The sequence below is a fragment of the Lissotriton vulgaris genome, chromosome 10 (assembly GCF_964263255.1).
Source record: "Lissotriton vulgaris chromosome 10, aLisVul1.2, whole genome shotgun sequence".
Taxonomy (NCBI): Eukaryota; Metazoa; Chordata; class Amphibia; order Caudata; family Salamandridae; genus Lissotriton; species Lissotriton vulgaris.
In genome coordinates this window covers 1106168496-1106185705 of record NC_141698.1, presented here as the reverse complement: position 1 = coordinate 1106185705, position 17210 = coordinate 1106168496, and the positions used below count along the sequence as shown (strand labels likewise).

Sequence of the window (17210 nt, the reverse complement as noted above, 5' to 3'; positions counted from 1 at the left end):
ACAGGGACTGATCTTTATCTCTATGGCGGTTTTCAGGATATGTTTGGCATCCAGCTGGCTGGATCCGAATCCTCCAACCTTTCATCAATGGCGGTCAAGATTTTTAGCTACATATAACCTAGAAATAGCAATTTATAGGAGGAAGGGGGTCAGAAGGAAAAAGAATGGCCTCGAAATATGGAATCCTCTGATACAATGGATGGAATACACTGAATTGTAAAATGTAAAGCATAACATCTAATAAGTGAAACTAATGTGACTTTAACATGGGTTAATCTTCCGCTGATTTCTGACTAAATTGTAATGAAATGTATTCCGACCTCCCTTCCCTTTTTTTTTTTCTTTTTAAATTTTTTTTTCTTTCTTCTCTCTCTTTTCTCAACTACCTGTCAAATGTGGCCGGAGGGGGGGAGGGAAAAGGGGGTGGGTACATGGGAAGGGTGGGGCTCTGTCAAAAAATTGCTCAATAAAGAATTGTTTAAAAAAAAAAACAGAGCCTCATACTTTAATATTTATGTGGCACCCTTGACAAAACTGATCCGTTCTTTTGGCTTCGCCCCAGTAGCATCTGCGGATGATTCTCAAACTGTTATATCCATCTCAAATGATGCTGATGAGACTGCACAGAACTTTAAGAGTTGTATGGGCACTAATGGAGGAGCAATAATTGTCTTATGTTACATTCAGACATAACTGGGGTTCTCCTTTTTGGTAAGGACCTTTCATTTTGGGATCAATCATGGTGGCCTGAGATGGTTGGCACTCTTCCCACTCTGGTATCCTTGGTCAGGAATCTAGGAATTATTTTTACCCCGATCTGTCTTTTAAAGCACAGTTATTAACCTTTTCCATGTATCGAACGGCCGTCCGACGTCACAGTGGGCGTGTGAGGAGGACGGCAGGGGGCCGTCCGATCTGCGCTTTCGTCAGATTCGGCCACACCCCGGCGGAATCGCCGCCTTGGCGAAGCGGTTAAACTCACATCTCCCTGTTTTTTTCGGTTACGCATGATAAGGAAAACTCTTCCCTTCATCCCGTATGAACTTTAAAAATCAGTAGTTACCGCCTTCGTGCTGCTATTGTAATGCCTTTTATTTAGGCATCCACCAGCGTGCTCTGAAGACACTCAAATGGCTACAGTATGCACCGGCCCAGCTTCTATAGAAAATTCCTACGTTTAAGCCTGTTTTGGAAGCTCTACAAGAGCTCCACTGGCTTTCTGTAAAGAAAAGAGTGATTTACAAGGATTTGTCTGGCACACAAGACTCTGTACGATGACAGCCCAGCATATCTGAAAAAACTTAGTTTGGTGTAGTTCCAGAAGAACCTTGCGCTCTACCAACTCCAAGACAGTCAATATCTGTCAAATCAGAAGAACAAAGTGGGGAGGCAGAAGCTTTATTCACACAAAAGCACAACTATGGAATAACCTACTGAACACATCAGAGGCCAGTCTAACTTTCTCTGTTTCAGAAAACACCTTAAAACCTGGTTATTCTCCTGCACAGTGTAAGTAGCGATAGGTCTTTTATTAGGCCTAATCTTCCCCAGCTTGATGTGACTAGTTTTGCTCCTTTTGATAGTCTTATTACTTTTGTGTTGCTTCCTTATCAGTGTTCCAGACAGCAGAGCCAAGATGCTGTTGGCATTTGCGCGCTATACAAACAATTCAATGTCAATATCTTTCTTGCTCTCACTCAAAGCCTAATGGTGAAAAATAAGTCCTGGGCCCTGGTGGTCAACAGACAGCCAGGCTTGCGGGGGTGTGCTCCCGACTGCCCTGTTACGATATGGGTGGTGGGAACGCCGCAGCCACCAGGGCACCACCATCCCCTGGCGGTGTTGTGGCAGTCAGTAATATGCTTGGCTGAACCGCAGCAGTCCCGCCAAGCATGTTACAAGTTTCCTTGCCTCCACATTTTTCATGGTGGTACCACCGCCATGAAAACCATAGTAAAGAGTAAACAAAGGGTGCCCTACAGGGCCCTCTGGTACCTTACGCCCTTTGTCCATGCTCACCAGTTCCTGCACAGAATGGACTTTTCAGTCCATGCTGTGCAGGACCTTCTTTGGCGTTCCCATTGCAATGCCCATTTTCACGGCATTGCGATGGGAACGTCAAAAACAAAGTTCCTCAGACAGGAGGTAACTCCTAATCTGACGGGCAGTCTGACCACCCTTTAGCTTTAGGGTGGACCTGCTGCCGCACCGCCAAAACGTAATGGGACCCTTGGTTTCCAAAAATGGGTGGTTGTGCCCAGCATCTGCAATCATTGCCAAAAATTAAGCACTGGTCAATGGCATATTAAAAGGTAGAGCTAAATAAACTCTATGTTGTTCATGTTCTCTGTACACTGTTGGGTGTACTTTCAAGCACCAAGGGAAATATTCAATAGTAAGTGGGGCAAAAATGGCCTTATTCTGTGGATTAAGGAAGACCACAAGTTGTGGTCCCAAGAGGGGCGCATTCTGCCGTACTAAGACAGACACATCCAGAAGTTAAGTAATGGCCGTACACTGTAGTACAGTAATGCCCATATGCTGTATTAAAACAATGTGATGGCCCTGGGCTATAATACACAGATAAACAGTGAAAAGGCTCATTGGACACACACACACGCCACCCCCACCTTCTCGGTCATTGGGACAGGAACTTTAAATCCAGGAAAATGGTTGTTCTAACAACAAAGCATACACTTCACTTAAGTACATTGCTAGAACTGAGAGTTTTGTTGCTGCTTATTCTGCAAATTCCTTAGATGCTCAGAACTCGAGGACATAATCTGGGTTCTACATGTAATTGATGAGAAATATATCTTTTAAAGTTTTCCCAGCTACCTGTCTTTAGAGCAATGTCTCTAAAGCATTATCTACTTGTGCCTTTTCCCTAATCTGCTCTACTAAAGCCTAAAGCGCGCTTTCAAAGGCAGTTTCACTGTTAATTGTCATAGATCAGATTTAAAGCTCTGAATTTTCAGTATGATCACATGAATTTAAATGTTAGAAATTCACTAGTTAACGCTTCAATAATAACATCGCGATGAAAGGTTGAAACATTGTATTCCGCAGAAACAAAATGTCAGCCTCACCCTCTCTGCACCAAACGCCCAAAGATTGCAAAGCCGCCTTCCGGTTTTGCTTCCTCCATCGTACACAGATGCCATGTCTATCAATCCCCACCCCTGCATGCTACTCAGTTTCTTATTATGAAAGAGATTAACAGGAGGAAGGAGAAGCCACCTGCATAATTCGGGATGTCAGAAGTAACCCCCAAGTATGCTCCTAATCTCTTCAGTGAGTGTCATAAACAACATTCTGATCAGTTTCAATACTTGATACGAGCCAAGTCTCTGGATAATACTGGAACTGACATTTTCCTCCTTCTAACTCCAGTTTTAAGCTTTGCAAAATGCAGTGATAATGGGAACGTGCTTGCCAATGTGTCTCAAAAGTACAAACTGATCCTTAAACTAAAGGATAAACCTGCCAGGGATTTTTCCCTCTTATAAAAGGTTATTCCATTTTTATACAAACTGAAAATAAATGCCCCAGACTTTAGAAAAAATGGCCATACCCTGGAAGATATGTCCTGCATGTCTGGGATCCAAAGTCCTTTCCGTCGCACTCTTCTACTCCTTCCTGTCGAAAGCCGTCCCCGCAGTAGGCACGTTTGCACTCTGTAAAAGAAACAAAGTCGGGTATGTACCTTATTGGAGAGAAGGCATTATTCTGCGTTATTCAAGACGTTTTCTTCGAGTCTCGAGGATGTGTGACTCCTCTTGGTAATGCTGCGCATGGTCATCGACGCCATCTTCAGATTGTTTTGTCGTATGTAGGTGAGAAGGTAATAGTGATATGTATTAGCAATGTGATGGCTATGCAATAGAATGAAGTAAGTATAGAAAGTATGTGAACTGCAACCTACACTGGGTTTTTGAAGAGGAGGACTGGCACATGTGAATCTACAGAACTTCCTGACCACAAACATGAGTAGAGGGAGAGGAAGAAAGGCGTACGCAAATATCCCTGACCAGTTCACCCATTGAACATTGCCCTTGGATTGTTGGTATGGGTACCTGTTTGCAAAGTTTTGGCATTTTGCATTTTCTCTGGATGCAAACAGATCTATTTGTAGGAACCCCCATCTTTGAAAGTATGTGAGAAGGCCTGTAGTGTGGAGTTCCATTTGTGGACTTGTTGTCAAGTCCTGCTTAGTAAGTCCACAACTTGGGTGCTTGTCCTGTTGCTTGGTTGCTTGTCATGTTCTGCTAGGAGAATAATGTTGTGATGTATTGCTATGCTCCATATTTTCTGTGCTAACCAAGATAATTGGATAGAGTGTGCTACTCCTGCCCGCCGTTTTTGTATGTAATACATAGTCGTCCTATAGTCTGTTCGAATTAGGACAACTTTGTGTTGTAGGTGAGGAAGGAAGGCTTTCACTGCTAGGTGAACAGCTTTGGAGATGAGCCCCCCACCTAATTAGGGAAGCAGCTGCTGTGAGAATTATTTGTGGAACTGGGTCTTGAAACAGCTGTCCCTTGGATAAGTTCTGTGGATTCCACCATTGCAGAGAGGGGTGCGTGCAGCTCTCTACCAACACTAGATCGTGCAGTTGACCCGGTGACTGAGTCTATTGATGAGAGAGACATTCCTGAAGAGGTCTCCGTGTAGTTTGGCATGTGGGACTACTGAAACACAAGATGCCATCATGCCTAGAAGTCGTAAAAATATTTTGCTGGGATTTGACTCTCTGTTTGAAGCTGTTGTATTATTGTGACTAAACTGTTGATCCTGTCTGGATTTGGGCATGCCAATGCTGAATGTGTGTTGAGCAAGGCTCCTGGGTACAACTGTATGGTAGCTGGTTGTAGATGTGAGTTCTGTAGGTTGATTGTGAACCCTAATTGATGTAGAAGAGTAAGGGTTTGTGGAGTAGTTTGTTTTCAAAGGCTGAGGCTGTTTGCCATAATTAACCAGTCGGCTAAATATGGGACAACATGTATGTTTTGTCTACATGGATGTGCTGCCACTACAGCTAGACATTTTGTGAATACCCTTGGTGCGGTGGTAATCCCAAAGGGAGGAACCTTGAAATGATAATCGTTTCCTTGAAATTGAAACCTTAGATGCATTCTGTGTACGGGATGGACAGGTATATGGAAGTAGGCGTCCTTTAAGTCCAAGGCAGTCATGAAATCTCCTTTTTGTAGCAAAGGAATAATTTCCTGAAGAGTGGCCATAAGGAAGTGCTCTGGTATGATGTAGTGATTCAGTGGTCTGAGATCAGGAATGGGGGTAAAAACACATCTTGTTTGGGAATAAGGAAGTACAGTGAGTATACTCCTCTTCCCTGAAATTGTTCTTGAACTGGTTCTATTGCTCCTTTCCGTAATAGATCTTCTATTTCCTGTTGTAGAAGATGTTGCTGTTGGATGGACAGTTGGTGTTTGCAAGGTGGGATATTTGGAGGAGTTGTAATGACCTCCAGACAGTAACCATGTTGGATAATATCTAACACCCATTGATCTGATGTGATTGATTTCGAAACATGGAGAAAGTTTTGAAGACGACCCAGACAGGTGTTAGGTGGTGTGGGGAATGGTAAGGAAGTCATTCCTTGGTATTGTTGTTTGAAGTATGGGTATTGTTAATGCGAGCTCTTCCTTTCACGTGGTTTCCCCTGTAGGAACTTCTGTAAAATGTTTTTGGAGTAGAGGTTTGTCCGTGGTTTGTGTATGCTGTACCAGTGTTATCTGAGGTGGTAGATCTCGAACCTTGCTTATAATTCGGCATACGTAAGGAACCACAGTATGTGCTTCTTTGCAGAGACCCCCTTTATTTTACAACGTTTTTTTAATTTTTCAAGGGCTTTGTCCACTTGAGGCCCGAAAAGATGTTCCTTATCAAATGGACGGTGTAGAAGTGTGTGTTGTATCTGAGGCTGGAATCCTGAGACACGGAGCCAAGTGTGTATGCGCAGTAGGAGGCTAGCGTTTATCCCTCTAGCAGCAGTGTCAGCTACATCTAAAGCACATTTTAGAGAGTTGTTGGTAATGAGCTTTCCCTCATTAATAATTTCCTGCACCCATTTCCTGTGTTCCTCTGGGAGGTGTTGGAGGAGCCCCTCCTTTTTGTCCCAGTGGACTCTGTTATATTTAGCGAATAGAGCCTGGATGTTGGCGATGCGCTACACATTTTCCGGAAGCATCGATTCGTTTAGATTCTTTCTCTGGAGTGAGTGCATCCCCTGGTGTTTGGAAGTTCACCCTTTTTCTTCCATTAGACAACCAGGGAGTCTAGGGTGAACTGACTTCTAATATATGTAATGAATCAGATGTCTATGGTGGTGTTATAATTCTTGCTTTGACAGGGTCTCCTCTGGGTGATGTACTATACTTTTACTTTTAAGGGGTGGTTGGTATTGCGCCCAGCTCTGAACATCAGATACAGATTCAAAAAGGAAGCCCTCTTCTCTTGTGTCTTTATGTAAGGGGACCTGGTGGAAAGCTGCTGCCCTTGCTATCAAATCCTGATTTACAGAATCGTCATCAGGTGGTGATGGTCCTGCGGGATATAGATCAGGGTCCGCATCCCCCTGTGGTTCAGCATTATAGTCATCCCATACATTCCCTGGGTGTACATTTTGTGGTATTTCATCCTCATGTTCTATTATGGATGAGTGACGGGATATGTTGCCTGCCTCAGAAAATGCTGGTGAGTGAGGTGGTGGGGTGGATGGTGGGTTAGTGGGTTAGGTGATGGAATAGCAATGTTTATAGGGCTAGTTGCAGCATCCTTTTTTCTTCTTCTTTGGAGGCTTTAGAGGAACATCCAAAGCCTCTTCAATAGTCAATTGTTTCTTAGAAGAAGGAGGTTTTTGTGGACCGAAACACTATTTCCTTCGTTCCAGGTTGAATCTGGAGCTTTTTCTGCTTCATATCAAGTCTTTCCTGCATAACATCAGGATTGGTTGCAGAGTCCTGGTATGATTGGAACTCATAATCATGGGTACATAGTGATTCCTCTTGTGCTGCAGAAGCTTCCTGTTCTTCCTCCATGTTCTCGACCGAAGTTGTCCAGTACATCTTATGTTTGCCTATGCTGCATTTATTGGCATCGAGCATGTCCATCTCGAACAGTCTTTTTGATTGAAAAGACTTGCATGCCTCACAGCTTTCCTCTCGATGATCGGGCGAGACGCATAAGTTGCAAACAGGAGTGTTGGTTGGTATGGGGATACTTAGAATGGCAATTCAGTCAGAAGCGGAACAGAGTTGGTTCCATTAGCAGGTCTCCTCCGAAGGACATTAGAAGTGGAGGAAGGGAGGCCCAGGCCGGGCGTGGCCTGTGGGCCAAGGAAGCGACCCGAAGACCTGTTAAGCAGAAGGATGATCGTTCATATGCTATGAAACTATGTGGTTGAGGCAATACCGTTGAGTGGAGATCTACTAAATAACCAAAGAGAGTCCGAGGAGTCTCAAACCGGAGTGCGAGAGATTACACCTGAACCAGTCAGCGGAAAAAACTATCTGAAGATGGAGTCGATGGCCATGCGCAGTATTACCAAGAGGAGGAATGAAGCACTGCCTTGCTAGGCCTTCACCCTGATAAAATGCAATACTGTCCTGTAAGTACTGCAATTAGAATGCCCTCCATTTTTTCTCTAAAGCACAAAGCTGGTCTGCGGTTTAAAAAACGGTCAAAAAGTTAGACTTCAGAGCAGGAATCCAGTCGAATGTATACAGCACTGAAAATATAGCAGGGCTTTTCTATTTTAGTTCCCGATCAGAAGGTATCAACAATCAAATTTCTGTGTCTTGCAGATTATCATATGTTAAATCCTCACTACCCCATCTGTACACAACATATTGTGATATATATATGTATCATATATATCCACTGCTATTCCACACTCACTGACGCAGCTGTCGGTCACAATCCGGTTTCCGTCGTCACACTCCTCTCCATTCTGCACAAAGCCATCGCCACAGCTGCTACTGCTGTCCTCCACTGGAAAGTCCACTGGGCGCCACGGGTTGGGCTGCATATGAGACAAAAGAGAGCATTCTTGAATTCACTGACACAAAAACCAGAGTCGAGCAGTGGTGAAGCTGGACCGCTATCTGTGGTGTAAAAATTCGGCAGGAATTGGAGGAGATTGGATGCGCACGGGCATTCAGTATGTGCCAATATGTTTAATGGGCAATGGAAGAACTCGCTCTAACACTATAGCACATCGTCTGGTTGTGCTCAGAGTCACTCCAACTCTAAAGACGTGAACTACTGTAGGAAGCTGGCTCTGTACATACTATACCAATGCGAGGTATAGTGTGCACAGAGTCCAGGGGATCCCCAGAGGTATAGCAGAGGCTAAAATAAATAATCACTAACAGCTCTCTTTGTGGTAGAGTGGTCAAGCAGTTAGGCTTGTCTGGAGGGTGTGTTAAGCATTTATTGTATTCACTCAATCAAGGCTAAGGCACACACTCATAGACAGAATCCTGACCAATCGGGTAAGTATAAATAAAAACAATGCAATAGGTCGCGCATTAGGAAAGTTTGAGCTATTGACACATTTTTTATTTATGTGTTGGTTTTGAAAATATTGAAATTAACGGCTTTGTCATTTACAATGCCAATAGTTATAACTTTCGCAAATGTGACACCTATAGCATTTGTAATGCAATGTGTTTTATTTACGTGACTTAGATGTATTGATATTACAAATAACAATGGCTTTTATTTATTTTTATAATTAACACTTAAATAAAAGTTATTGTAATTTATAATGGCAATAGCTTAAACCTTTGTAAATAATGTTTGTGAAGATTATGTTCAGTGTATTTTATTGTGACAAAAATCAAAGAACAGAAGTGAAATATTAACATCTTTTTGTGACATTTGTAATAAAGCTTGAAACATTGAGAGAACATATTTGAACCAGTTGTTGAATGGTTGCACAGATTGATGCTGTGGTGGCGCTGAGTGATGTTGTGGTGGCGACGAGTGATGCTGTGGCGTTCAGTGATGCTGCGGTAGCGCATAGTGATGTTGTGGTGCCCCTGAGTGATGCTGTGGTGGTGCAATAGATAGATAGAGTGAGTGCGATAGATAGATAGCGATAGAGTGAGTGCGATAGATAGGGTGAGTGCGATAGATAGAGTGAGTGCGATAGATAGAGTGAGGGCAATAGATAGAGTGAGGGCGAGAGATAGAGTGATGATGATAGATAGATAGAGGGTGATAGATAGATAGACGGCGACAGATAGATAGAGTGAGGGAGATAGATAGAGTGAGGGGGATAGAGTGAGTGCGATAGATAGAGTGAGGGCAATAGATAGATAGATAGACTGAGGGCGATAGATAGATAGATAGATAGAGTGAGGGTGATAGATAGAGTGAGGGCGATAGATAGAGTGAGGGCAATAGATAGATAGATTGATAGAGTGAGGGGCGATAGATAGATAGATAGATAGATAGATAGATAGATAGATAGATAGATAGATAGATAGATACATAGATACATAGATAGAGTGAGGGCGATAGATAGAGTGAGGGTGATAGATAGAGTGAGGGCGATAGATAGAGTGAGGGCGATGTTGCATTGAGTGCAGTGTAATTATGTGGCGTGTAATTATGTGGCTCTGAGTGGTATTTGGAGTGTATGTTGCGTTGACCGCAGTGTAATTATGTAGCATATAATTATGTGACACTAAGTGGTATTATGAGGAGTGTATGTTGTATTCAGTAGAGTATAATTTTGTGGCGTGTTATTTTGTGGCACTGAGTGGTATTGTTGGGAGTGTATGTTGCATTGTAATTATGTAGCATATAATTATGTGTACTGAGTGGTATTGTGTGGAGTGTGTGTTGTATTCAGTAGAGTGTAATTATGTGGTGTGTAATTATGTGGCACTTAGTGGTATTTGGAGTGTATGTTTCCTTGAGCGCAGTGTAATTATGTAGCATATAATTATGTGGCACTGAGTGGTATTGTGTGGAGTGTCTGTCTGACTGCAGTGTAATTATGTAGCATATAATAATGTGGCACTGAGTGGTATTGTGTGGAGTGTGTGTTGCATTCAGTAGAGTGTAATTATGTGGAGTGTAATTATGTGGCACTGAGTGGTATTTGGAGTGTATGTTGCATTGAGTGCAGTGTAATTATGTGGCATGTAATTATGTGGCACTGAGTGGTATTTGGAGTGGTATTGGAAGTGGTGGTTGTGGACGTGGTGGTGGTGTGGTGGTGGGTATGGTGGTGGATGTGGTGGTGGACATGATGGTGGTGGTGGTGGATGTGGTGGTGGTGGATGTGGTGGTGTTGGTGGTGGACGTGGTGGTGGTGGACATGGTGCTGGACATGGTTACGGTGGTGGACATGGTGGTGGATGTGGGGATGGTAGACGTGAAGGTGGACATGGTGGTGGTGGACGTGGAGGTGGACATTGTGGTGGTGGACGTGGACGTGGTGTTGGTGGACGTGGTGGTGGTGGTGGTGGTGGTGGACGTGGTGGTGGTAGATGTGGTGGTGGATGTAGTGGTGGTGGAGGTGGTGATGCTGGGTGTGGTGGACGTGGTGGTGGATGTGGTGGACATGGTGGTGGTAGATGTGGTGGTGGTGGTAGTGGTGGTGGTGGTAGTGGTGGTTGACGTGGTAGTGGTGGTGGACATGGTGGTGGCCGTGGCGGTGGTGATGGTGGTGGACGTAGTGGTGGTGGACGTAGTGATGGTGGCTGTGGTGGTGGTGGATGTGGATGTGGTGGTGGATGTGGTAGCGACAGCTTGCTAATAGGGCAATAGAATTATCACCACTTAGCGGCTGAAAACGTCACTATCGCCACCCTTGATAATATGCCCCCATGTTGGATGGACATCTATCCCCTGACTCAAGCCGCTGCTGCTATGCGAACGTGAAGTTTCACTGATTCTTTTCCAGAAACAACAATACTGAAAGAATAAGGCCTGGATTGGCATTTCTGGAGCATTTAAATAATGGAATTACATTGAGTTCGAAAAAGGATTGTTGAAACTTTGGAATAAACATGGATTAAAAATGGATAAATTGGTGTAACTATTGTTGTTTCTTGAAAATAATTTGAGAAACTTCATGTTCGCATAGCAGTAGCGGATTGAGTCAGGGAGTAGCTGTCACTCCAACATGGTTTGTTAACCCAAAGAGAAAAGACATTGCACAAGAGGTAAAGATGGAGAAATAAGAAATATGGAGGGAAGACAATGTAAAAAAAAGCCAACGGGTAGAGCGCTGCATGACAAAAGAGGGGAAGATATGGTGAAAAAAAAAAATTAGGAGGGACAACAATGCCCAAAACTCAAAAGGGAATACATTGCACAAAAAGCCAAAGGAGAAAACAAGCACCAGTCAAAATGAAAGAAGAGAAGTTACAAGAGCGCAGTGTGGATACTGCACAGGAATTCCCAGGTAAAGATGTTGCATTTGAATTCCTTAGGGACAGCAGTTCATAAGAATTCAAGGGAGAAGTCACAGAGAAAGATGACACCCAAGAAGTCAGATGGAAAGAGAGGTGCAGACATCAAGAGGGAGGTCAGTGTACAAAAGCTAGAGATGGAAGACTGCATAAGAAGTGTGCAGGGAAGACATACAGAAGATGTCAGTAGGAGTAAAGAGTATGCCACAGGAAACCGGATGCATAGAGAGAATGAAAATGCAGGCACATAGTGTGCACTAAAAGAAATAAGAAATATGGAGGGAAGACAATGTAAAAAAAAGCCAACGGGTAGAGCGCTGCATGACAAAAGAGGGGAAGATATGGTGAAAAAAACAAATTAGGAGGGACAACAATGCCCAAAACTCAAAAGGGAATACATTGCACAAAAAGCCAAAGGAGAAAACAAGCACCAGTCAAAATGAAAGAAGAGAAGTTACAAGAGCGCAGTGTTGATACTGCACAGGAATTCCCAGGTAAAGATGTTGCATTTGAATTCCTTAGGGACAGCAGTTCATAAGAATTCAAGGGAGAAGTCACAGAGAAAGATGACACCCAAGAAGTCAGATGGAAAGAGAGGTGCCAGACATCAAGAAGGAGGTCAGTGCACAAAAGCTAGAGATGGAAGACTGCATAAGAAGTGTGCAGGGAAGACATACAGAAGATGTCAGTAGGAGTAAAGAGTATGCCACAGGAAACCGGATGCATAGAGAGAATGAAAATGCAGGCACATAGTGTGCACTAAAAGTAAATTGGTCAGATTAGAAGAGGTGAGGTTAAGGAGGTCAGATCACGTAATCCATACCAATCAGTGTCTGGGTAGACCACAGCATCATGTTTGCAGAGTTGCCACTTAATTCCCCACAGACCATAGAAGACCAGGCAGCTGATCCTTTACTCTCCTGTCTGTCTTAGTTTGCACTGGGATTTAACAATCTGCAGTAGGATGTGTGGTTACCATGAATTTTTGTGAAGTGTTTCTTACACCATATACCTTTTTTAAAACACCCCAAAAAGGCACCAGTGCTTATAGGTCATGCAAAAAAACTATTTCAAAAACAAATATGAAGTATAATTACAAAGGATACAATTTGCACTGCATAAGATTTGGAAGATGTGTTTTTTAGTGTGAGTCATTATAGAGGAGCAAGTCTGTCCAGCACGATGTTAACTTCTGAGACACTTAGAGAAGAATTTTTTATAAAGTGTCTTCCCCTGGGTTTATCATGTTTAATGCTTGTAGAATATTTCAAGGCTAATTTGATGCCAATGGATGATATGCTTGCCCAATGAAAGGAGGGACACTTTCTTCTCTGTCCTTACTCCTGTAAGCAATGAAACTTCGGCACATCAGGGACATTAGAAGATGCCGCACGTGCGCCCCAGGCTCGGTAACATTAACTGCAAAAATAATGCGGAACGTTTACGATCGAGCGCATACGTTTTTAGCCACACATTAGAACACAGGCACAAACAGACATGTGACTAACCTGTACACGGCGATGTTACAGAGTGTTCGCGCACAACACAAGGTATAGCTGAGGTCCCGCAAGATTTTGTTTGTCAGTTGCCACACGTACAGGCAGCCGAAAATACCAAACTATGAAATATGCCACATGGGGAAGACAATGCTAATTGTACAAAACAATTTACAAGCACAAATTATTACAAGTGATCTTGAATAGCACTAGAGAGTATTGTAACAAGGCATGTAGCATAAAAGGATGCTGGTAAAAACAACAAGAACTCAGCATTGCGCGCTGGGGAAAATTCACGCTTGAATGCCTGAAGTCGAAAGGGTGGGAGGGAACCTTTGAAGTGTGAAGCTCTCGGCATTGCTGTTGCGGGTCTGAAGCACGTGCACGGGCACATGGACTGCATGTAATCCGAATCTGCGCTTGGTTCAAAGAGTTTGTTTCAGCTACAATAGATCGACATCTGCAATGCGCAAGCGCATTGGCAGAGGTCGACCTAAAAATATATACTTATGTTTTTTTTTCTGGAACCAAGCAGGTCTTGGCACAGCTAAGTGAAATATGCTTTCAAATGCAAAGTTTTACAAGGAAATGCAGTTGTGGTTAAAATTGTAATCGTTACAGGTTTGTATTTGCTTTTAAAATAGTTTAAAATACATAGAGATTACTTTTGGAATACGTATGGATTACATTGACTACTAGGGGTGATATGCCTAGATATCACACAGTGGATCCTTCAATACAAAGGTAAGTGAATCACTTTTCGGTTTAAAGTACATTTACTTGGTTTTCATACAAAACACAGTTCAACACATTTTAAGGGACAAAAACTGGTACCAATGGTTCCTATGGGGGAAAAAAGTGTTAACGACTTACAGATAAGTAAACAACCTGCAAGTATGACGTTTGGAGGTTAGAACCAAGGTTACCCAAGGTTCATATAGGCACTCAAATTGCAACACCAGCGGCACTGGGGCATCCGGGAGTAGAGTGCAGGAGTCCAATGTTAGCCAATCGGCCTAAGGGGGCATTCGATCAGGGGCTGCTTCTGAGCAAGCCACTCTGGTATGAGAGCAAAGCTCCTGGATTTGCGATCAGAACTGCAGGGGCCAACAATCAGCACAGGAGCTGCACCCCCAGCAGCACGGAGGTGGCCGGATCCAGGGTGCCAAGAAGACATTGGAAGCCCTGTGGTTTCCAATGAAGATCTCTGGTTTGAATAAAAGGCTGCATGCTCGGGCAGGGAAGATGCCTGAAGGTGACCACCGGCAGGAGAGGTAAGTTGGGTTCTTGGGGGATGCCTAGACACCATATGTTGGGCCACAAAAGGTGGTGGAGTATCAGGTGCAGGGCTGTCTTTTGGCGTCAGATCTTCTTACCAGCTCTGGTCACGGTCGGGTTGACCCTTCGGGTTGAGGCTGCAGCTTGATGCTCAAGGTAGGACGGGATCACCAGAGCTTAAGTCAGGATTGCTGGGGAGACATCCTCATGGTGCTGGGCCACTCGAACTCGGGCCTTGGACGTCGGGTGCAAAGTGGTGAAGAACTGCGGAGATGCATGGATCCTGGTTCTGTGTTTGAAGTGAGGGCAGGTCCTCTGGGCTCTGGGGGTTGCTGGCCATGCCGGTGTTTCCACTGTAGGCAGGTTGTAGTTGGGACAGGCTGGTAGGGCTAGGGCTAAAGCAGTTGGTGTCTTCTTCCTGGATCAGCACGGCTCTTGGGTCCTTTTTCTTTCTTCTTCGAATCTGAGGCAAGGTTCAGGGACGCTCATAAATACTAAATTTAGGGGCATTAAAGGGTGGTGCAGGTCAGGACCAATAGGTCCCTTCTTTGGGGTGAGTAGACCCCCTATTATGCCACCCTTCAGTGGGAGGGGGGGCATGAGCCTCTCTCTAAATAACAGGGTCCCCTCATCTTCAAGATGGACAGGACTGAGATGAGTGCTTCAGCTCGCACCCCACCTGAGGGCTGGGTTTGGCAAAGGGGGGTTCCCCTCTCCTTCTAACTTGGTTTTGCCATCAATTTTCCCACCCAAAGTGGGGGTAAGAACCTGTGAGTGCCAGTTGCTGGTGGCAGCAAAAGGCAGGAAAAGCTTACACAGGTAGCAGGCCTTTGAAGTTTCCCCTTCGTGGACCCAGCCCAACCTGGGGGAGGAGGCATGACACTTCTGATCAGAATGGGCTTTGTTTCTTGACCCAGAGAGCGGAGGCCCTCTACCCAGGGGTCCAGAAACCTGTCTGGTGGTGGCAAACGGCAGGCAGCCATTCAGGAACCACACCAGGACTGGTCGCTTTTCAGGGGGCATCTCTTAGATGCCCTCTGAATGCATTTTACGTTAAATTCCACACTGGCATCAATGTGGGTTTAAAGTGCTGAGAAGTTTGCTACTAAACTTCCCAGATTTCTGTGAAGGCATTATGGAGCTGTGGAGTTCGTAATGACCACAACTCCCAGACCATATACTCTTTATGGCTTTATTGCACTTACAATGTCTAGGAATGGACTTAGACACTGTAGGTGTACAATGCCACTGCACCCTCACCTGAGGGCTAGTGTGACCTGCTAGAGGATAGGACTAAGGCAGAAAGCCTCGTGAGGGTCAGAGGATGGATTCTGAAAGAGAGATCTTGGAGGAACTAAGACATTGTAAACCACAGGAAGCTCTGAAGAAAGTGAGGATGGTGCCTAAGATTGGGACTCTTTGGTGGATATGATGATTGTATCTGAGATAAGAATGCTCTGGAGAAATTGATAAACTGGAGGCACGGATGGCGATGCTTGAGGCAGATGTTCTAGGCAAACTGTGTTACTGGGAAAGATGACTGTCAGGGAGCCTCTGCATGAGCTGCAGATGGTGTGTAAGCCAGAGAACTCTGGACCTACAAGTACCGACTTGAACCCACCTGGGTGATCCACTGAAGAACTGCAAGTACCAGAGTCCCGAGGGGCGATCCGGAGGAGGGGCTAGCGGTGTGCGCTCCATTTATGACTAAACAAAATACAGCTCCCTTGAGCTTTGGGCCGACGGGCTCTTGGAAGACTCACCTGCGTGCCGGTTCTGGCATCGAGGCCTTTGACTGTTGTGTGGCGGCCTTCTCTTCCACCCCTAATGATCTTTCTCTACTGATGAGGGAAGTCATCCCGAAACCCGAGACATGTCTTGGGCGATATCCTAAAACCCGGGACATGTATCGGGTCTAGAGATTCATCAGTCCTACAAGTACCGACATGCACCCACCTGGGTGATCCACTGAAGAACTGCAAGTACCAGAGTCCCGAGGGGCGATCCGGAGGAGGGGCTAGCGGTGTGCGCTCCATTTATGACTGAACTCTGGACCTAGTAAGGACCAATCAAACGTATGGAGCCTCTGGAGGAACCAATGGTGGTGTCTACCGCAGATCCACTGGATGAATTGAGAATAGTGCCTAAGGCAGAAAACATCTGGAGGAACAAAGGACAAATGCAGAGACTTCTATAGAAACTAAATTTTCCCCAAGATAAATCAATCAATCAGAGTTCTTGCAGTGCGCGGCTAATCACCAGTAAGGGTCTCAAAGTACCGGGGGGTTCTCTGCGGTTTAGTTGAAGAGCCAGGTCTTGAGGTTCTTCCTGAATTGAGGCAGTGACAGTGATTGTCTGAGATGTGGAGGCAGGGACTTCCAGGTCTTTGCAGAAAGGTAGGAGAAGGATCTTCCTCCAGCCGAGGTCTTGCAGATCCGTGGGATAGTGGCCAGAGCCAGATGGGTGCAAAGGAGATGTCTGGTCAGTGTGCAGAAGGAGAGGCGGTGCTTGAGGTATTCGGGCCTCCATAGGAACTGACAATGAGTCTAAGGCATGAAATCTCTGCAGGAAGTGATCTAAATGGAGTAATTGCCCTCTTCCTGTCTGGAATTATCTGTAATTACCAGTCTCCAGTGTTGGTATTTTCATTCCATATCATCAGGATGAGAATACCTGGTATTTTACCATGGCAGCAAATGTCAATACCATGCTAAGAGGTAAAACTACAATATTAAAACTATTCATGCCATTGGAAATGGCCCAAAATCCAGCCAGTGAGGTGAAAGTGTGGATGAAGCACGCCACACTGCCTATCGGCCCTCGTAGTTAATATTTCATAGATCAAAAGTGAAAGGACACATCAATAAAGTGAGGTTCTGACTGCGAAGGAAAGAAAACCACCTGTGAAGCAAAGAAAGATAACACTGATCCCCAGGCCAGATGTACAAACTAGTTTTTTGGTTGCAAATTCTGCAATTTGGAA

At 44.6% G+C, this 17210-nt stretch overlaps 1 protein-coding gene across 1 annotated transcript in view; it reads right to left on the bottom strand.

The window, feature by feature from the left end:
- Positions 1-17210, bottom strand: part of COLQ (collagen like tail subunit of asymmetric acetylcholinesterase) — a 367702-nt gene that overhangs the window by 15394 nt on the left and 335098 nt on the right. The window contains exons 15-16 of the mRNA XM_086942196.1: positions 7921-8044; positions 3575-3677 (exon numbers count right to left, since the gene is read on the bottom strand). Of these exons, the coding sequence (XP_086798322.1) occupies positions 3575-3677; positions 7921-8044 (227 nt within the window). The remainder of the gene's footprint in view (positions 1-3574; positions 3678-7920; positions 8045-17210) is intronic.